Here is a 19943-nt window from a genome sequence, read left to right as displayed (position 1 = left end):
TTTCAGTGACGAAATCCCAGCCAGGCCAAAATGGAAAGGAGCCCCAAGCCAGTGGCTGATTTTGCAACTTGAGAAGCCAGCGGATCGAATCGATGCAGGCGATCTATGCTACAGAATGGAGCACTTTCTCAATGGCATGTGGAATTTTTGGTACTGACCCAAGTGAAACAGCCCAAACCAGTCTCTTCAGGCTGTTTCCACTTCTCCACCACCTACCCAAGAAATGCAAAGGCGTCATCGCCTCACTTGAGATGGGAGGGAGCACAGGTGAATATTCACATTGATTTTGGGTTTTAGCAGGATGCTGCAAATGAGCCCCCAAAGGCGTGAATCAGGTCCAGGGGGAGTGGCAGTAACTAAAAAGAACCCGAGTGCTGTTTTGGGTAATACAACCGCTCGTGTCCACAATGTTCCCAAAGCATCTTCCCAGGAGGTAACATAAGGTGAGAGAGAAGGTCTTTTAAGGACACATTAGTCAGCGGAAAACTTTCCCATGTGTCTTGCGTGCTCTTTTGATGTATATAATATGGATTGCTCCACCCAACCACACCCACTGAAATACTTTTCCCCTAAGTGGATGGATTTGCCCCTCCCTCATTTGTCTCCTGGACTTGTGAAGCCCCGCCCACCTACCCGCCCGCCCGCACTGGCCTGGGGGCTGCCTCCATCGCCAGCTACTCCTATATCGTTTTCCCTGAACCAGGCCGCTGATGCGATAGTGAGCCATCTGTTTGCACTAAGGCTGTTCTGCATTTTCCCAGGCCAAGCGATAAAGGGGTGCGTATCAGCGGGGTTTGGGTGGGGGGTGCAGAAAAACAGAGCTGCAGTTCCGAGCATCTATTTTCCTGGAAAGAGAGAAACCTGGTGGGGCCCAGTCTGGCATACGCCTCAGAGACAACCCCACCTACCGTCCCTTAGCGGGGACCCAGGCCACCCAACCGCACGCTGTCGCTCCTCCTTCAAGTATTAATATCCTCATGCTCTGTATACTGTAAATATTATGTAAAATAAAAACATTACTGACTGATCACAGCCATTTACGTAGCTGGAGAAACAGAGATAGGGAGACTTTTTAATTCAGACAAGAAAGACACGACATAAAATCCCCATTAAATAAGAGGACAGGACTCATAATTATCATTTTAAGGAAGAACCTGAGTAAATAAGTCTTTTAGTACACCTTTACAGTGAACTCTTCTGCAAATGCACACAAATGCATGTTCGTGTCCTCATAGGGGGACCAGAAGGAATAAGAGGTTCCCACTTAATTCAGCGTATGACGCATGACTCCACACAACTTTCAGTGACTTCTCTGAGGGTAGGACCGGCATCGGTATCTGCAGATAGTAATTAAAGGTGAATCATTTTAGGTTAAACTGAACTTATGCAAAAATAGTTACATATATTTTATTAATGAAACTACAACGTTTTAAAATTAGAAATAAAACAACTACAAAAGTAAAATTATGAATGTCAGTGACAAATCTTATACTTGATTTATCGTTAGGGGCGGCATGGTGATGCAGTGGTTAGAACTGTTGCCTCACACCTCTTGGACCCAGGTTCGACCCCCACAATCCAAAGACATGCTGAGGCTAATTGGAGTTACTAAATTGCCCGTAGGAGTGTGTGTGTGTGAGTGAATGGTGTGTGAGTGTGCCCTGCAATGGGTTGCCCCCCCATCCTGGGTTGTTCCCTGCCTCGTGCCCATAGCTTCTGGGATAGGTTCCAGACCCCCCGCGACCCAGATGGACAAGTGGTTTGGAAAATGGATGGATGGATTTGTTGTTATTATGTTCTTCTGAATTTGAAACACTCTTTATATTGCATAATAACAGTCTGCCCACTCATCTACTTTAAGCACCCAGAATATACCACAACACAGTGAATTAGTTCCTCCATAAGTATGGCATGGAACCTCAACACTCAGGCTCAGCCTAGCACCTTTTAGGAAGACGGGGAGAACATGCAAACAGCAGACACAGCTTGGGATGCTAACAACACCCCCAGCCCTGGAGGCGTAAGGCCACGTTCCTCCCCAATGCTTGATATCTCCTGAATTTACAGACAGGACCATTTAGCTCTGATGTGTCATTTGCACCCAGACTGGCCTTTTAACTCGTGACATTCCTTCTTCCTGTAAAGCTTCCTGCATCACGGGCATCTGAAAGTCAGAGAGGTCTGTGAGCTGCATTTATCCACACAGTGCTGACAAGGAGGAACAACACAGCGTCATTGGGCCTGGCAAACAGCCAGACTCCTAAACGCAGCAAGGGTGACCGAATCCTACAGAGACGAATCTTAAAATGTAACTTAAGGAAAACGAAGCATGATAGGTCCTACTGGACATGAAGTTTAATTGATCACATGGCGACATATGATCATAAAACAGCTCATAATACATACAAATATGGGGGAAGTTAGTCTGTCTGTCTGTCTCTGTCTGTCTGTCTGTCTGTCTATCTATCTATCTATCTATCTATCTGTCTGTCTGTCTATCTATCTAGCTATCTGTCTGTCTGTCTCTGTCTGTCTGTCTATCTATCTGTCTGTCTGTCTGTCTGTCTGTCTATCTATCTATCTATCTATCGGTCCCCCTGTCCATCCATTAATCCATCCTGGTGAAGATTGAAACTACATAGATACACAATATATAACTGGATGGAGCGGCTTTTGAGGCTGTGACACTTCATTGATAATTTCCTTTTTATTGCCACTCTGTTAAAATATCTAGTAGACCAGCTCACGGGCTTCAGCAGGCTTATGCTGATTAGTATTAATTACATCTAGGAATATAAATAGGGTTTGTTCAGATAATAAATCACGGTACTGTATGAAATACATTTTTATAGTCGTAATAAAAGTATAAAATGAAATTGTACAGTGCTTGAAAAACAATTTATGACAGAATGAGACAAAGCTCAGAAATCAGAACGGAGAAAATCACAGCGCTGCAAAGAGGCTGTATTGGAAGAAAGCATCGCATTCTGAGAAGGTCTCGCCTCTTTTGCATCCAAATAAGACTGCAGAATGACTCAAATGTAAATTAGCTAAGCATGAAAAATTAAAAATTAATATCTCACAAAGGATTTGAAGATGAAAGAGGTAAACGAAAGCTACCCTAAAACCTTAATGTTAGTACGAAGAGCAGAAGACTAAACATATTAGCTTCTCATGTCTAGGTTGTGGGTTCAAATCCCACCTCTGATCTGTGTGCCACTTAGTGGACCTACATCCCTGCCAGAGACCCTGAGCTTTCAGTGACAGACTGCAGGATCACTGTCACCTTTTACTGGACAAATGGGCGACAGTCTGATCTTCCTTCAGTCCCGTTAGGAAGAGCAGTGATGAGACAAGGCTGCCATCTATTGGTTGTTTTTAACAAACCCGCCATGAAACCCTAGAGCCAGCGGCGTGTATGTAATCCTCCTATATAATTTACATGCAAACCCACTAATTTTAAGTTCATTTTAAGCAGTCAACCAAGCTTGAACATACTTGAACTAGATAATGGATTTTATTAACTACATAAATTCCATTCCAGAAACCATCAGCTGTTAAGATGGTAGTGTCTATTTTCACAAGGAATTCTCCATTCTCCATTTGGGGGTGAAAGTTCTAATTTCCTTTTTACACGTGTGTTAACTTGATGTAAGCAACCACAATTGTTACGCACTCTTCTTTCACCCAAGTTTTTCCTGTTATATGATTGTTCCATGAAAATCAAATATTCAGTCTGTGTTTATATTGTATAGACTAGTATGGTTTCATTTACAATTTTTCTTGATTGTTTTTTAGTATTTCTCAAATGAGAATTTTGCAAAACAACATTTGTAATCCCCACACCACAATGTCACTTCTGCACAACAGAACATAATTTCTCATTGCGTCACAGAAATTTCCAAATGTTTTAGTGCATACGTGCAAATGGTACAACTGTCATCATTCTACACAATTTTCAGTTGTTTTAGTCTTGATGGTCAAAATAGAATATGTAGTTTCCCATTGCGATAAATCCAACTATCCATCCATCCTTCCGTCCATCCATCCATCCTTCCATCCATCATCTGCCGCTTATCCAGGATGGGATCGCGGGGGCGGCAGTCTAAGCAGGGATGCCCAGACCTCCCTCTCCCCAGCCACCTCTTCCAACCCCATCAGAGGAATACCAAGGCATTCCCAGGCCAGCCAAGTGATATAATCTCTCCAGCATGTCCTGGGTCTGCTCCAGGGTCTCCTCCCTCTTGGACATGCCTGAAACACCTCCCCAAGGAGCTGTCCAGGAGGCATCCTAGACTGATTGCTGAACCACCTCAACAGGCTCCTTTCAACGAGGAGAAGCAGCGGCTCTACTTTGAGCTCCTCCTGAATGCCCCAGCTCCTCGCCCTGTCTCTAAGGCTGAGCTCAGATACATTGCAGAGGAAACCCATTTCTGCCGCTTGTATCCATGATCTCATTCTGTCGGTCATTAACTGTAATACTGTAATAAAATTGCAATAATTTTACGCTCAAAACAATATATGTGTGTGATTATCATGTAAACCACCACATGCAAAAAAGTTAACCAAGTTTTCAAAGTAATTCAAAAGCATACACTGCCTGTCCAAAAAAAAGCCACATAATTTTATATTTTGTTGGACTGCCTATAACTTTCTTTGTCGTGCATGTTCGTCAATGCATTGCTTCCATGTGCTTATGTAGCATCTGGAAAAAAAATTTCATCCAGATTTGCATTAATTTCTCATCAAGATCTTGTACTGATGATAGGCGAGTTGAACCACTCTGTAAAGTCTCCAGCATATCGCAAAGACTTTCAATGGGGTTAAGGTCAAGACTCTGTGCTGCCCAATTCACGTGTGAAAAAGATTCCTTGTTTCCTAAACCACTCTTTAACAGTTGGAGCCCCATGAATCTTGGCATTATCATCCCGGAATATGCCCATGCCTTTAGGTAAGAAAAAAAATCCATTGATGGGGTAATCTGGCCGTTCGGTAGATTCAGGTATCCAGCTGATGTCACCTTATCACTGCATAACGTTGCTAAGCTTTAATAAAGATGCTATCAAGTACCTGCTAATTTAAATTCAAGCAGTGACATTTTTTGGCCAGGCCATGTTCTCCAGAAATTGCAGTGATACAGCATTGTTGTGTTTTTGCTTCCCACACTGCATAATTTTGTTGCTCTTTTGTTGTTCTTGTATTGCTCTTTTGCAGCTTTGTGTTATACAGTGCTTTACGACTTCATTATTTGCTATTGTACTGTGTTGTACAATGGAATGCCAATATTTCTGACGCATAAAAGGGCTTTCTTGAATTTGCATTGTTAAGATTCATTCTTGACATTGCTTGGCAACAAAACTGTTTCTAAGGAGTGTACAAGTGACTGGATAATGTTGATTTTTCCTTCCAATTTAACTGCTTAAGACGTCAGAGATGGGTCTAAACAGACAGGGATGTGGAGAGAGCCCAATATTTGTATTTGTATCTGAATTTGTTGAGGTGGCAAATTTGCTTGTATCTGTATTCAAATACAAGTGGAAATCAAACCAATAAACTGAACTGTGAACCTGGGGTTTTCACTGCAACTCCCTAATTAGATTACTAATTAGAGGACTGATTGGCCACCCCTCGTCTAAACTAATAAATGCCTGTCACACCAGTCCTTGGGGACCCCCAGACGGTCCACATTTTTGCTCCAGAAGTTTAATTCCATACACATCCGGGGTCAATTCTGTCCAAAAGGACCCTATGGGCACATCATATACACAGTATACATGCAGCACATTATCGATATGCTGTACGGTACACAGTATATCAACACTGTACCTGTAAAAAGCTAAAATACTTCATACCAGTGAATATACATTCAAATATTAATAAAATGACAGTAAATCATAAATGGATAAAATACATATTTACTATCGCTGTCAAGTATTATGGGTAAGTTTGATAGGCTGTGTGCTGTACCATTACATGGGAGGCAGTGCGGTCGCTTTGCAGATCTCTGCTCTGCAGATTTGCAGAGTACATCGAAGCCCCAAAGTAAAGCGCATTGAGGATTAGAGCATTGAGTTTCTAACCACTGTATGTTGTACCTTATGAGCACCTGATGGAACATTATGTTGCAATATAAACATTTGACATGTTTCCTTGGGTGAAGCATGATTATGAATGCACTGTCTGCGATGAGCTTCTCATATCTTTTCCCCCATAAGGTCTCCTTCACACGGTAAAGTGGATGTTCTTCATGTGAGAGTCAGGGGTACCTCTAAGCTGCAGATTTCACCTCTGAAGACATTCAACAGGAAGAGAGAGAGAGAGAGAGAGAGAGAGAATGACATTTTGCACCATATGCACTTCAGCTGCTAAAACACACCCAGCCAGGAAGAACTAACGACCATTTCGCAAAGTTTGAAATGATCATTCCGATTTGGTGACTGTAGTGGGAGGAAATGGTATGTTTAAAGGCACCCCCTATAAGCACAATCAGACAGCAAGTAAGCATGTGTAGTGCACAGATATGGAGTGCTTGTCTCACACCAAATGATGATGCTGAGAGAACGTTGTGAAGCTCTCTACATTTGGACGTGCTTGCCGCTGCCTCGTTATGCCTGGTTCACAGCACACGACTTGTCGACAACTTTTTAAACCTTTTTAACACCTTTTTGAACTCCTGCCTCGGGCTTCACCTCCCCCCGTGTCTTGCGCTCTCATTGGCTGTAACTCTGACACTTTTCACACCTACAGGATTTTGAGTCACCGAATCGTCCAGATATTTAGCCTGCTAGGTATCTGGTGGGTGTCGGCGATGGATCAGCCCCTCAGTTGGGTTGCGTCTTTGAACACACACAGTGATCGAGCACTGATTTGCATCTGATCTGGGCGTCTTGTCGGTGATCTTCGAAAGGCGTCCCTCATTAACAGGACATTTTCCACAGAACCGCCAGACTGCATTTTTTTGTTTGGTTTTTTGCACCATTCCCCGTAAACTGTAGACACTATAGGGTGTGAAAATCCCATGACGGGGCCCTTTTCTCACTTGTGTGACCTTTACATCTGGCACCAACAATCATACCATATTCAAAATCACTTACATCCCACCTCAGCAATTTTGATGATAAGTTGAACTGTGAATGAGACTCTTGAACATGTTTGCTGCATGTATTCAACTGTAGCAACAACTCCAGAGAAGCAGACACTATCATCGTCAGGCAGATATACCTAATAAACTGGCGTAGTGTACATGTTCTGCTAATTCAGCTAGCAGAAGCAATGAGGGAGATGCACTGCTCCACTGACCTGCATACTGCAAAGGAGCCTGGACTCATTTTGCCGGCATGCACAGCAGGGCACAGTGAGGCAACTGTAATGATTTGATTCCGCTGCAGCAGGTAATCCGACCATTGAAAAAAAAAATACACACACACACACCATGTTACTCATTCTCCATTGTTGCAAATAAATTGGCAAACATTACAGAAGCTCGTACCTTGCCAGTTTAAAGAGGAATGCTCTCTCGTCGAGCTGGTGTACTAGACCGAACAGTCACGATTGGCGAAGTCCATTAAGGATTCATACAAAACGATGTTAAAATCATTTTACGCCTTAGTTCTGTTCAGTCAGTTTTCAAAACTCATTTGCCTGGAAACGAATAACAGCCAAAGACAAGAATCACAGCAATTAATTAGCAGAGTAAAGGAAACACATTTGAACTCAAGAACTCTATGTCAGGCTCATTTAAGAGGAAAATAATAGATTTTTTTTTCCTTCACAGAGAAGCATATTTCAGTTCACATGCTTTACAGGCAGATAACTTAAAAAATAAAATTACTTTAATGCCATTAAGGGACTGACACTTATTAGAGATGCACCGATCCAGACCTATTTGACTGCTCGAGTATCGACCATACGTGCCCGATCCACGTCCGATACTTACTTTCCGATTACTTACCTTATGTACTTTTTGGCAGTCTGTAAAAAGATAGCTCCTATTTCTTGTTAAATCTATTCGTTCAATGGCATGACAGCTCTTTCCCACTTTAGATGTCCTTATTGCGGCATGCACGCTGAACGCTAATGCTGCCACTCGGTTTTTTTGAGCACGGTGACTTCTACCCGCTGTGACGTCATGCGCAAAACCTTCGCAGTAGCAGGACCGAAAGCTGCAGCCATGGACGATTTGGGACTTGCTAGCTTGGGCTGATTTGCGAACTCGCTGTAGCTTGTGATACGGTAGCCATCTTGCTAGCGCAAGAAAACTTGTGGGGAACGTTAAGCATTTGATACTTGCGTGTACTCTCCTGGAAGATATTCAAGCTGAACTGCAAATACCCCCAAAAGTAGAACAATTCAGGTATGTTATACCTGTTTCCAGTGGCCTACTTCAAAAATTTTTTGGACATACGTTCTTTTATTTGTATTTATTAGTCAAATTGTACTAATATTTTTATAGTATATTATGCATATATTTATAAATAACAAAGTAAAAAGATTGAGATTCAGGTTGTAACTAAAAAATGTGGATGGGCCCTTCCCTAATAATTATAGTCAGGTTTTCTTTTTTTTCTTAACCTGTGCATGTGACCATGAAAGGTTGGGTTACATCACTACACGGGTAGAGGCGTGTGCTCGTGGTTGGTGGTTCTAATCCCCAACGAGCAAAGTACTGCGCCCTGGGTGCAAAATAAGGTATGAGACATCAGTGGAAAGCTAAATGCAGGGGACACATTTCAGTGTGCTGGGATGGAAATCACTTATGAAGCAAGAAAAAGCCCTCCGAAGCATTATTCAGCAGCTACTTTCTACACTGGTGTGCAGCGTAGCTGAAGCAGCACATAAGCAATAAGCCAGTTCTAAAAGCTCACCTTGGTAAGGCAGTGAAGTGGGAGCGGAGCACGAGAGAATTACTGATGTTTTCTAAAAACTGACTACATAAGTATACATTAAGGAATGATGTCCTTACTCAGTGGTGAATTTGTACGTCATATAATACACGACAAAAGCTAATGAGCTATTCTTTATTTCACACATCAGTAAAAGAACATTTCAAATTCCAACCCATTAGAGATATTTGATAGTGAAAACGTCATACAAAAAGTCAACCGTTTAGTTTGTTTAAACAGATGGGGGGAGGGTTGCATCAAAATTAAGATGTGTGGGCAATAGGTCACTGGGACAAGGAGACTGGGTCTTCAGCCAGTCCGGTCACTCCCACGTCCCTGCAGCCTGCCTGTACATCAGTGCTTTAACCAGCCGACCTTCCCAAATGATCAGCAGGACAAGCTGGAGGTACAGACTGAGGAAGGACAGGGTGCTAACCTGTGGTCTGTCTCGCACATAAAACATGAACCAATACAATTCCAGCACAAGGGAAAAAAAATAAAAAACACATGAATAGCAACATCTGCACCATGTATAAAAACTGGTTAAAAATATGCAACCTAAAACAGGATGTGCACAAGACATCTAAGCCCACAGGAAGGGCAAAGGGAACAGGGCAAAAAATGACAAAAGCAGATAAAAAATAAAAACGCCCACCTAAGAGTGCAGTGTTAAGAGGATGGAGTTAAGCAGACCAGCCATCTTGTGAGCACAGCACGGCTTTCGTAAAATACACTCGGGTGGGTGGAAGAGCGGAGAAAGAAAAATTTAAAGAATATCTAAGGTGACGGGCACAGCAGCATCACTGCCTGGTGACCACGATCAAACCAACGGCTGGTCATGAGCCAACATGGTGCTAAAATGCTAACCAATCCAGACAAGCAGACCTGCAGGAGTCACATGATCAATAGCTTTAGGGGGGCGGGGGCAGGATCAACTACTGTATGCTAAAAATTAACTAAAAGGACTTCCAATCATGATATACCCACTACATGTGAGAAACAAGACTGAACATTTCATTACTGGTTACTTAACCGATGCCGTCATCAAAGTACAGAAAATAAAAATCCAGTCACAAAAAGATTTCTCCCTGACTTAAGCGTCCGCGCTCCTTTCAATGCTCTGCACACAGATGGAGAGCAGCATGAAGGGAAGCGCGGACATGTTGAATTCTGCATGAAAGAACAGAAATCAGAGCGGCAGGCACACAGAGCAGGAGCTGCGTTGAGCGCCCCCCCGACACACGTGGCCCTGTTTTCTCCCTCTCCCCGAAACGTGAGGACTGAACCAGTTTACAGAGAGGTTTGTCATGAGGTATGTGAAGGACCTTGCGGGCCCATTAGCAGTATGTCTGGCAAAAAGTGATGGACCAGCATTCTGTGTGGGGAGGGGGAGACACGGGACCATAGAATTGGGACACAAGAGTCACGCGAGGACCAGTTCAAAAGCACAAACATATGTAATGTACTGCGAACTGAAATACTGAGAAATAGACTGCTGTTCCCCTCCCCACTTGCAAAGGGAGAGCATCCATGACAATCGACCAACGTAGAGGAAATGTAAGGGCTTCAGCAGGAAGTGTTCAGGTGGTGGAATAGGAGAGCTTTCTTCAGTAGGCTCTCTCCAGGTCGACAGACCTGAGCCCACACAGCTTCGTGACAAAGCTGAAGGTAGCCTGCTCATCTTGCAGATTCACGGTCATTGTTCCTCTAAACGGACCGTCCACTAGGTTCACTAGCAAAGCCGCTACATGTTTCTCTCACACCTTCCACATCTCAGGAAGCAACACCGGCAGCAGACACGGGTTCCTTGAGTTCTTACAACCACCTCATATTCGTACTGACCACACAGGTCAGACGGCTCCACTCAGGAGTGTAAAGAAGCCAATGATGGCACTAGAGCATATTTGACAGTGTCCCAACACATCAAGACACAAGCAGAGCAGATAGTGGGGTCGGTCAACGTGGAACCAAGTCTGCTAAACGCTCTAAAAACCACAGTCGTGATGGGACAGCGCTTTCACTTAGCACTTAAGTTCAGGAAACACCAAAACGGTCGAGAGAACCATAGAATATGGCCAACACTCAACACAACACCTTGACTCTCATGCAAAGTTCATGATCCCATTGCATTTACATGCGTCACTGAACTGCAGAGCGGCAGTGTCTCCCTGTCGATGGACACTTGGCTTTTCAACATGACCTGAAACAAAACCGAGCCGAGAACTCTGGGTAAACAAGGTAGTTGCGTATAGTGAATCCCCACTAGCAGAGCTCTATAGTGAATCCAGTGATTTACATTCCCACAACAAAAATACTGAATCATCTGTCGAGGAAGAGATCAGGTGATCCCAGTCCTATGTCATCTTGACCATAACAAAATAAACATTTTAGAACCACAGCCAATCCCAAATCTCAACTGAAAGCTTGTCATTCACACATCTAGACTTAGGAGTGAATATCCGAGTCAAAGGAACCATACAACGAGATATCAATACACCTGCTAACAAAAAAAAAAGTTACAAATCAGAACAAGCAGAATCAGACTAACATAGTATATCTAAAACTAATTACCCTGAAAGGGCCTTTTAAAACTTTGCGTACCACAAAGTGAAGAGGGGGGGAAAAAGACCTTTGTCTAGTATAAAAGACCATTTTCAACATCCAGAAGTCATTACGAAAGACAATGGGTAGCCAGTCACCAGTTAGTCATCTTCTAAACACGCACATAAATATGGATATGTTGACTGTTGACCGTGTTGTATAAAAAGGTCCTTCCAGTGCTAGAGCGGAAAAGCAGATGGGTGTGAACGGCATGCCTCCCTTTCATGGGCAGGGGGGGTTGGGGGGGGGGGGGGTGGTGTTGAGTCCAGCCATGATCAAGAGGCCTAAGCTGAATGAGGTAGCGAGTTGAAAATAAATCTGTTACTGCTCATCCTCCTCTTCCTCAGATGATTCCTGTTCCTTTTTCTGAAAAGCAAGAAGGCGGACAATGAATAGGTCATTTCTCCTCGAACAGGGCTGACATGACAGCCTGGTGACATCCAAACCCCTGCGAGGTCCATAGAACCTGAGGATTTGCGCACACTTGCAAAAAAACCGGCACACACAATAGGATGCAACTGCTAATGTAGCCATTAAGGACACAAAACACCAGCTGCAGGTTCATGTCCTCAAAGGGTCTGTCGTGGAGCTGCTGTGAAACCACAACCAGTACCCTACAAGCCCCATCATGAGGTCATAATGAGGATTTGATCTTGAGGACCACAACCCAAGAGCCCGAACGGCTTATATTAAACCTAAAAGATTAGTCACTGTCATACTCAAAAGCCTGTTCAGGGAATCTCAAGTCAAGGGATCCACACGTCAGTCGAAGTAAACAAACCAGGTACCAGAAATGACACGCCTATCCTGACAGAGAGCCTTCCAAGGCTGAATCGAACCCTCCCCAGCAACATCAACAGCTCAGAACCACCGAAACCCTTCTTTGTTCTGGGCTAAGAAAAGTAAACTAATAAAATGTTTCTGAAATGCAGCCAAATGTGTTTTGAATGGTTGCCATCAGCAACAGACACACGCCTACCACATTACAGGAACAAGACTGAAGGATTATAGCCCTGAACACTCCCTCAACTGTACCAATTTAGTGCAAACCCAGATCGTGATTGCTTTTTTGGGAGAAGGGGGAGAAGCATTCTGAAGGGTTCATTATGAATCCCACACACTAAGTGACCATTTTACACTGAGTATTACATTTGACAAATTACACTGATTGCATTTCTGTTACATCCGACAACAAACATAAGAAAGAACATAAGAACTATACAAACGAGAGGAGGCCATTCGGCCCATCAAGCTCGCTTGGGGAGAACTAAACTAATAGCTCAGAGTCGTTAAAATCTTATCTAGCTCTGATTTAAAGGAACCCAAGGATTCAGCTTGCACTACATTATCAGGAAGGCTATTCCATACTCTGACTACACGCTGTGTAAAGAAGTGCTTCCTTAAATCCAGCTTGGAATGTTCTCCCGCTAATTTCCACCTATGGCCACGAGTTCGTGTATTTAAACTAATGCTGAAGTAACTATTTGGTTGAACAGCATCCAAACCTGTTAGAATCTTATATACCTGGATCATGTCCCCCCTCAATCTCCTTTGCTTGAGACTGAACAGATTTAGCTCAAGTAACCGTTCTTCGTATGACATTCCTCTAAGACCAGGAATAATTTTTGTGGCCCTACGCTGCACCTTTTCTAAGGCCACAATGTCCTTTTTAAGATATGGTGACCAAACCTGCACACAATATTCTAGGTGAGGTCTCACCAAGGAATTGTATAATCTTAGCATTACCTCCCTTGACTTAAACTCCACACACCTGGAGATATACCCCAACATCCTATTGGCCTTTTTTATTGCTTCCCCACACTGGCGAGAATGGGACATGGAAGCATCAACACACACACCAAGGTCTTTCTCATGATCAGCTACCTTTATTTCAGTGACACCCATGAAATACCTGTACTTTATATTTCTGCTCCCTAGATGGAGTACCTTACATTTATCGACGTTAAATTTCATCTGCCAGGTATCGGCCCAGTCACTAATTAAATCAAGATCCCGCTGTAGCTGCTGAGCCGCTAATTCAGTATCTGCTACACCACCCACCTTGGCGTCATCTGCAAATTTCACCAGTTTACTGTATATATTGGTATCCATATCATTTATGTAAATTAGGAACAATAGTGGTCCTAAAATCGAACCCTGCGGTACCCCACTATGAACGCAAGCCCACTGTGACATTGTGCCTCTTATAACTACTAGCTGTTTCCTATCTGTTAACATGCATGCAAGTTCTGGATCAGAACTAATGTGACAAATATAATTACTGAACTTTCCCAGGATGTCATCCTGCAGAATACAAATAAACTAGTGGAGCAGAAATGAGACCCCTTCGGACTCACTCACCTGCTTTCTGGGCCTCCCTCTGCCTTTTCCCGATGGAGCCTTCACAGGCTTAGCAGATTTGGCCACCTTCTGTTAAAGCGATAAGCACAGTATCAGCAAAGCTGCTCAGCTCCCTGTCACCCAGGAGAGGAGCACGACCCTCAGAGCCACCACTAGAGGGAGCTCAACTTCAGCTGGGAAACATCGCAAACAGCAAAACGTAAGAGCGAGCTCTGAAACCCACCTCCTTACCACCAATCAACATCGCCGCCCCCTTATCACTGGTTACTCTGCCGGTTCAGGGGTTCACCAGGCAGTTAGCGACAAATCCCACCACAGCAGGCTTTTTAGTGCAGGCACCCCTAAGCACTAAAGTCACTGGCCATTAGAGTGACTGTAGACTACAACCTTTACAGTAGTGTGTCTGAGGCAGAACATGTACAAAAGCAGGAAGCCACTTTATACTCAAATGATTATGCAAAATCAGCTTACAAAATAGGACATGAACAGCATTCCAGCAAGACTGCAGATCTGGAAGCAGAGAATGCACAGCTGGGCAGTTTGGGCATACAATGCCTGAGGCGCGGCTGTATGACTTGTCACAAGCAAACAGGCGCCCACTGCCAGCTGCTACATGGCCCATATGCACAAGGGTCTTGAAAGGGGCTAGCGGGGGGGTGGGGGAGAGGCAGACAGATGGGGAAAATGTACACCAGCGACATCAAGCTGAAAGACACAAATGCAGGACTTGCCTTTGCCTTGGTGGGGGTCTTGTTTTTGCTTCCCTTTGGTCTGCCCCTCGGCCTCTTTGAAACTGTGGAACTACTGGTCTCCTACAGAGAAATGAAGTTCTTCTTGTAAAGCATACTTTAAGGTGGCCTAGAAACCAGTCACCACCCTTAATTCCTCTTCTAAGACACTCTTTCATCTGTCGAGTTGTAGGCAGTATTACACAATCCCTTGCAGTAACTGAACTTCCCTCCAAAAAGCAGAGGAAATTTAGCAGTCAAGCCAGTGGCTGTTCCCGGAAGCCCCCCACTGCCCCCCCCCCACATGCCACCACCCCCACCAGAAGCACACAGCGCAGACCACCACACAAGGCACAATGTGTATTTTCTGTGTGGCATGATCACCACATAAAGGGAGCTGTGTTTAGTGCCCACGCCAAAGGCACCTGTTGCCATTCGAGCTGACAGGTGGTGCCCTTGGTGCAGACACTGCCCCCATGCGCCATTAGAGGACAATCACTGCAGCTTTCACAAGAGGTCTGAGCGAATTATAATCGTGACCTCGCTAGGATTCAGTTAAACGAGAATGCTCTTCAACAAGAACTGGTACCCAAAAGACAATTTTCCCCACTGTATGGAAATAATTTAGATCCCAACTTAAGACTATTGGCATAACCTTGCTTCCAAAAGAGGGGATACTGTGTAAAACATGAAAAACAGAACGCAATGACATATAAATGATATAAACCCATATTTAACTGAAAACGGAACAAACATCAACTGCGGAAACAAATGTCACTTATGATAAATAGGCTCAATTTGAATTTGATGCCAACATTCAAAAACAGGTGAAACGGGCACATTTGCCACTATTTCCAGTTAAATATGGGTTTAAATGATCTGTAAATTGTATTCTGTCGCTGTGTACATTTCACACGGCACCCCAGCGTCTGGACACAGGACAGCAGATAAGATATAGCCCAACGAATGTCTTTCGTCTTTCAAAGGTTTTTATAGTTATTGCAATATGCATCACAAATTTTCCATACGGCGACAAGAATATGAAAATGAAGTTTAACCTTTTACCAAAAGCAGAGTCTTGCATAAACCTCTGTGCCTGACCAATCTAAAGTGGAGATGAGGGGACTTCCAGTTGCATATACAGTACAACTCACCCAAAGCACATGTAGATGATTAACATCTCCCTCACCACAGAGTATTTGCGAGACTGACAGTCAAGATGTATATGGTGAGACAGAAGCCGGATCCCCATGCTTAGCTTCCGAGGCCATGAGCTAATTCAGGCCACCCATTACATACAAACCAGCTCAGGGAAAATCATTTGGCTTAAGAGCTTAAACTACAAGCCACCAAAGGTCCTTGCCGACTAAAAAAGGGGTGGGAAGATCACTGTATTAGCCAATGGGCAAATGCCAGTAACAGGACGTCATAATTGACAAGATACTTGACCAATGCTACATCGTGGATCACACTGAACTGTAAAACCATTGGCCCATGTAGAAATACTAGGAAACAACTTGCATTACCGATCACAACAAATATAAGGCTCATCACATGTTTAAATGGCTGGATTTGTTCAGTTCGGCCAAGATGATTCCAAGTAGATGCATTTCGCAGAAAAAAAACGGGCTGTCTACACACCATTAAACAAGAAAGTTTAAAGCTCCATGTGTTTACTGCAGGAATTTACAGATTCATTTGCGATAAGAATCATTATTTTTAAAAATGTTTTTCTGGTTCGGGAATCACCGCCAATGAAGCAGCTGTCAGCTGCCAACAGACAGGCGGCATCTAGCAACTAATGGCATGAATAATTCATGCGAGATAAAGGACATTATAAAATGTTTAATACAGAGCGTCTGGGTAGAAAGGCTTTCAAGGCGGCTCGTCTTAAACAAGAACTCACGCGATCAAAGCACACACGACAATTCTGAATAACTACAAGCTCAGTACCCCTAAAGACCCAGGAGAGATTACTTGAATTAAAATCGATCCCAAGACTCAATAAAATTTTCGCTGCAGATGGTCCCCTTACCTGGGGCAGCTTGCGTGGTCTTCCTCGCCCTCTCTTCTCCACACCATCCTTGCCTTTCGGAGACACTGCTTGGCTACCCTTTGCGTCACTCATTTTTCCTTCTTACTCTGTAAAAGACACATTCAATCAATACATGCTGCAGTCGAATTCAGTTTCTCATGCAAGCTTCAAAAACTGCTCAAGAATCAAAATACAGGCCACCACACAGACCATGGAAGCTAGTGGTGGGCTGGGGGGAGTTCATCGTGAAAGTGCAAAAGAAAATAGTACTGCAAAACTTCGGCAAAAGTCATTAAAACTGAACCCGACGACCACGTGGAGGGGGGGGCGATCGCAGGTCGGGTCAACGAGCGGAAGCAGCGGCCGTGGGGGGTCACACCACATGGAGGACGATCGCGACTATAGGTAATGAATCCCTCCTGCCTCATTGTTTGTGGGGGCGGAAGGTTAGAAAATGCAAGCATTAAATGCAAGGGAATGACTACTTCATCTACCTTGTAGGAAAAGAGTTTGCACTAAGTGAAACTCCAGTAAAGAAAAAAAAAACAAAAAGGGGGTAGGAAACAAATCCACAGATCATGGGGTAAAACGTCCCACAGCAAGCGGCCATATAAACAGTAATCCAGGGACGGCGCGTCGGCTTTCGGATAACTGGATGAACTAGATGTGAGAATGACCAGAGGGGCCGTGCATCATGAAAAAAAAAACAGTTTTCAACTGGTGCATCATGTCACTAAATAATCAAGCACTCGAGGGGGGAAGTAATCGCTGAATTAGGCGCAGAGGCACGAAACGGCGAGGAACGCCGTAAGTTAGGAGCCACCGCCGCTCGGGCGCATGAAACATCATGCCGAAAAACAGACAAATAACGCCGCACCGTGAAAGAAACGCCGTCAGATTGTAATGAATTGTTACGGTATCGGGATCCGGCAATGTCCCCGTCGCAGGTGGTCTGGGGGCAGCCGAACGGCGGAAGCGTGCGAGACGCGTCCCTCTTAACCACGACGACGGGAACGTTACACCGTTTCAGCGGCAGAAACTGCGGCGACGGTCGATGCAGGAAATCCAACGGGGATCTCCGACGCAAAAAGCGGCGTTTACATACCGAACAAGGCCGCTTCTGCGCTCGCGAACTGGCGGGCTGCTTCGCTTTCGCGCTCCCTCCCTCCATCCACCCCCCTCGGAAATGTCCTCTGCCTAAATTAAATCGGGGAAAACAGGACCCCCCCCCGCACTGCTCCATCCACCCGCCAGTCTAGTCCGTTTTGAAAGACTTGAGTTAAAGCGACTTGCGAGACGAAGAAAGACACGCAGCTCAACCCCATAAAATAAGAAACAGAATATAAACTTAATTGCAAGGGGTGAAAGGAAATAAACACGCAAGCAAGAAAAGGAGATAAATATGAAAATGAAATACCAAGTAAATATGCAAAAAAAAATAAAAAATTATTAATTCGGTCCTGGAGCCACTGCAAAGCTAAAACTGGCGTCTGCTGTCCACCGAAGGAGAAAATTTAAAATATATTAAAGAAACGGAAGAAGGGAGGAGTTTGGGGGATTTAAGGAGGTTCCGGGGGCGTGGCCTCAGTAGAGGCGGGGCTTCCCCAGGCGCACAATGCGGGGAAGCAGAGTTGCCAGGTACGCGGTTTTCCCCGCGCAGTTAGGCTATTTTGTACATACAGTTGCGGGTAAGTATTAGGAGGTTGCGGGTATTTGGGCTGCTTTCATAATGTTCCGCGGCAGCGTACTGTAAAGGGAAAAAGAGATTATTTATTATGAATGGTGACTCCTAATGCTGAGTAATACTGAATCACTAGCCGCCGAGAGTCAGGGACAGACGCACACGGAAAACAGGGTTGCCAAATCTCACGCATCTGGCGTGACACTCACGATTTCAGACGCAAGCAAGCAAATCTTACGGCTAATATACATCATCCATTATCAAACTAAAATATCAGAAGCGTTGGGGTACTTTGCAACTCAAAAGACTATTTACAATGCTATAAAACTGTTACATACACGCATGTGCATGTCTGTACAGACTTATCTCGAACTGAACATCTCACTCCACCCAGCTGACCGAAGTTGGCAAACCTGGGAAAGGAGAGTGCCTTTGTCTATGTGAAGTCATTGGAAAATCCGCAGTTCTCCAGCTGTGATTTTAATAGCATTACATTGTTACTTGATGTTTCTATGTTCCACGTGCTATTAAAATAACAATAATAATGGTAATAATAGTAATTATCATTAATATATTGTTATTATTTTACAAGCTTAAACCTGTCATGTAAATGTGTGTAGAAGGCCTTAAACAGTAACTAGGGTCATAGGGCCCTTGAAAAAGGCCCTTAACGCCCTATTGTTCCTGGGTGCTTGAAGAGCAAGATGGGATATGAGGAGAGAAGCACACCAATGTACCTACATCTCGTACTTTGCAAAAGGCAAATGAGGGAAAATTTACCAAGTTTTGCCTAGATAAAAGGCAGAGTCTTGTAAATCAAAAAATTGTTTTGAAAAGTGATCCTGTAATGAAAAACGAAACAGTAAACATGTTTTGAGTATTATAATTTATCCTGTACTAAAGTGATAAGATTATACTGTATTTCTTTGACATATTTTTCAATAGTGTTTTGGCAGTTAAACAGTAAACTTATTTCTTATTACCAGCTTTAACTCTTGGCTTGACTTTATTATAATGTTTACACATTACAAAACTCACAAGTATTAAAACTCATGAGCGACTATCTCACTAAATGCACCCCCAACATCCCTCTTTTCAAATACAGGATAATCTGTTTGTAACGATCATTTGTAACTTGTTGCTTGTCACAGTACTTCATTAGTATCACAAGTCCTTCAGAATCTCATTGCAAATGGCTTTTAACATCCTGGCACCTTGTGATTTTAAACAAAATTTCAGTTCTTCCAGAAAACAATATTTGTATTAACAATATCAAAATTCCCCTTCATACTTTTTTTTCACACAAACTGAAATCGACGAGACGAATCGACAAGCCAAAGACCGTCAGCTACGATAACGACTTTACCAGAAATACTCCACGGTAACTTTGATATTAAAAACCTTATAATCTTTACATATAACATAATGTTAAAACCTGTTATTTTGCTAGAACTCTATATGTATCACTACAGCCATATAGAAAAGTCATCTGAATGGGTGGAAATGGTTTTTCAGTTCTCAGTAATATGATTTTTTTTATATATTACGAAAAGCTCCAGAAAGCGGTTCCCATGAAACCCAATGACCAGAATTAGCCCCATGCTCCACTTTGCCCCAGATGGAACTTTGATTTCAGGACAACCTGTGCATGTGGG

General features: G+C 43.6%; 2 protein-coding genes and 1 long non-coding RNA gene across 5 annotated transcripts in view; 1 reads left to right on the top strand and 2 right to left on the bottom strand.

The window, feature by feature from the left end:
- Positions 1 to 19943, top strand: part of LOC125747266 (metabotropic glutamate receptor 4-like) — a 398550-nt gene that overhangs the window by 79528 nt on the left and 299079 nt on the right. The gene's annotated exons all lie outside the window — the stretch shown is intronic.
- LOC125747290 (uncharacterized) lies at positions 4101 to 8326 on the bottom strand. 2 transcript variants are annotated; one of them, XR_007399281.1, is made up of 3 exons: positions 7490 to 8326; positions 7300 to 7382; positions 4101 to 6288 (listed from the first exon to the last, which is right to left on the bottom strand). It is a non-coding gene; the product is annotated as an uncharacterized LOC125747290 (long non-coding RNA). The 2 variants fall into 2 exon arrangements; XR_007399280.1 differs by having other exon boundaries at positions 7300 to 7641; positions 7952 to 8326.
- LOC125747288 (high mobility group protein HMG-I/HMG-Y-like) lies at positions 9004 to 18141 on the bottom strand. 2 transcript variants are annotated; one of them, XM_049022302.1, is made up of 5 exons: positions 18025 to 18141; positions 16608 to 16714; positions 14576 to 14656; positions 13845 to 13913; positions 9004 to 11849 (listed from the first exon to the last, which is right to left on the bottom strand). In XM_049022302.1, exons 2-5 carry the CDS (start codon positions 16698 to 16700, stop codon positions 11805 to 11807), a joined length of 288 nt encoding a protein of 95 aa, XP_048878259.1. In that variant the 5' UTR covers positions 16701 to 16714; positions 18025 to 18141; the 3' UTR covers positions 9004 to 11804. The 2 variants fall into 2 exon arrangements, with proteins under 2 accessions (XP_048878259.1, XP_048878258.1); XM_049022301.1 differs by lacking the exon at positions 18025 to 18141 and adding an exon at positions 17713 to 18002.

This window comes from Brienomyrus brachyistius, chromosome 8, assembly GCF_023856365.1.
Source record: "Brienomyrus brachyistius isolate T26 chromosome 8, BBRACH_0.4, whole genome shotgun sequence".
NCBI lineage: Eukaryota > Metazoa > Chordata > Actinopteri > Osteoglossiformes > Mormyridae > Brienomyrus > Brienomyrus brachyistius.
The sequence above is the reverse complement of the archived record's forward strand: the minus strand, read 5'-3'. Positions and strand labels throughout refer to the sequence as shown.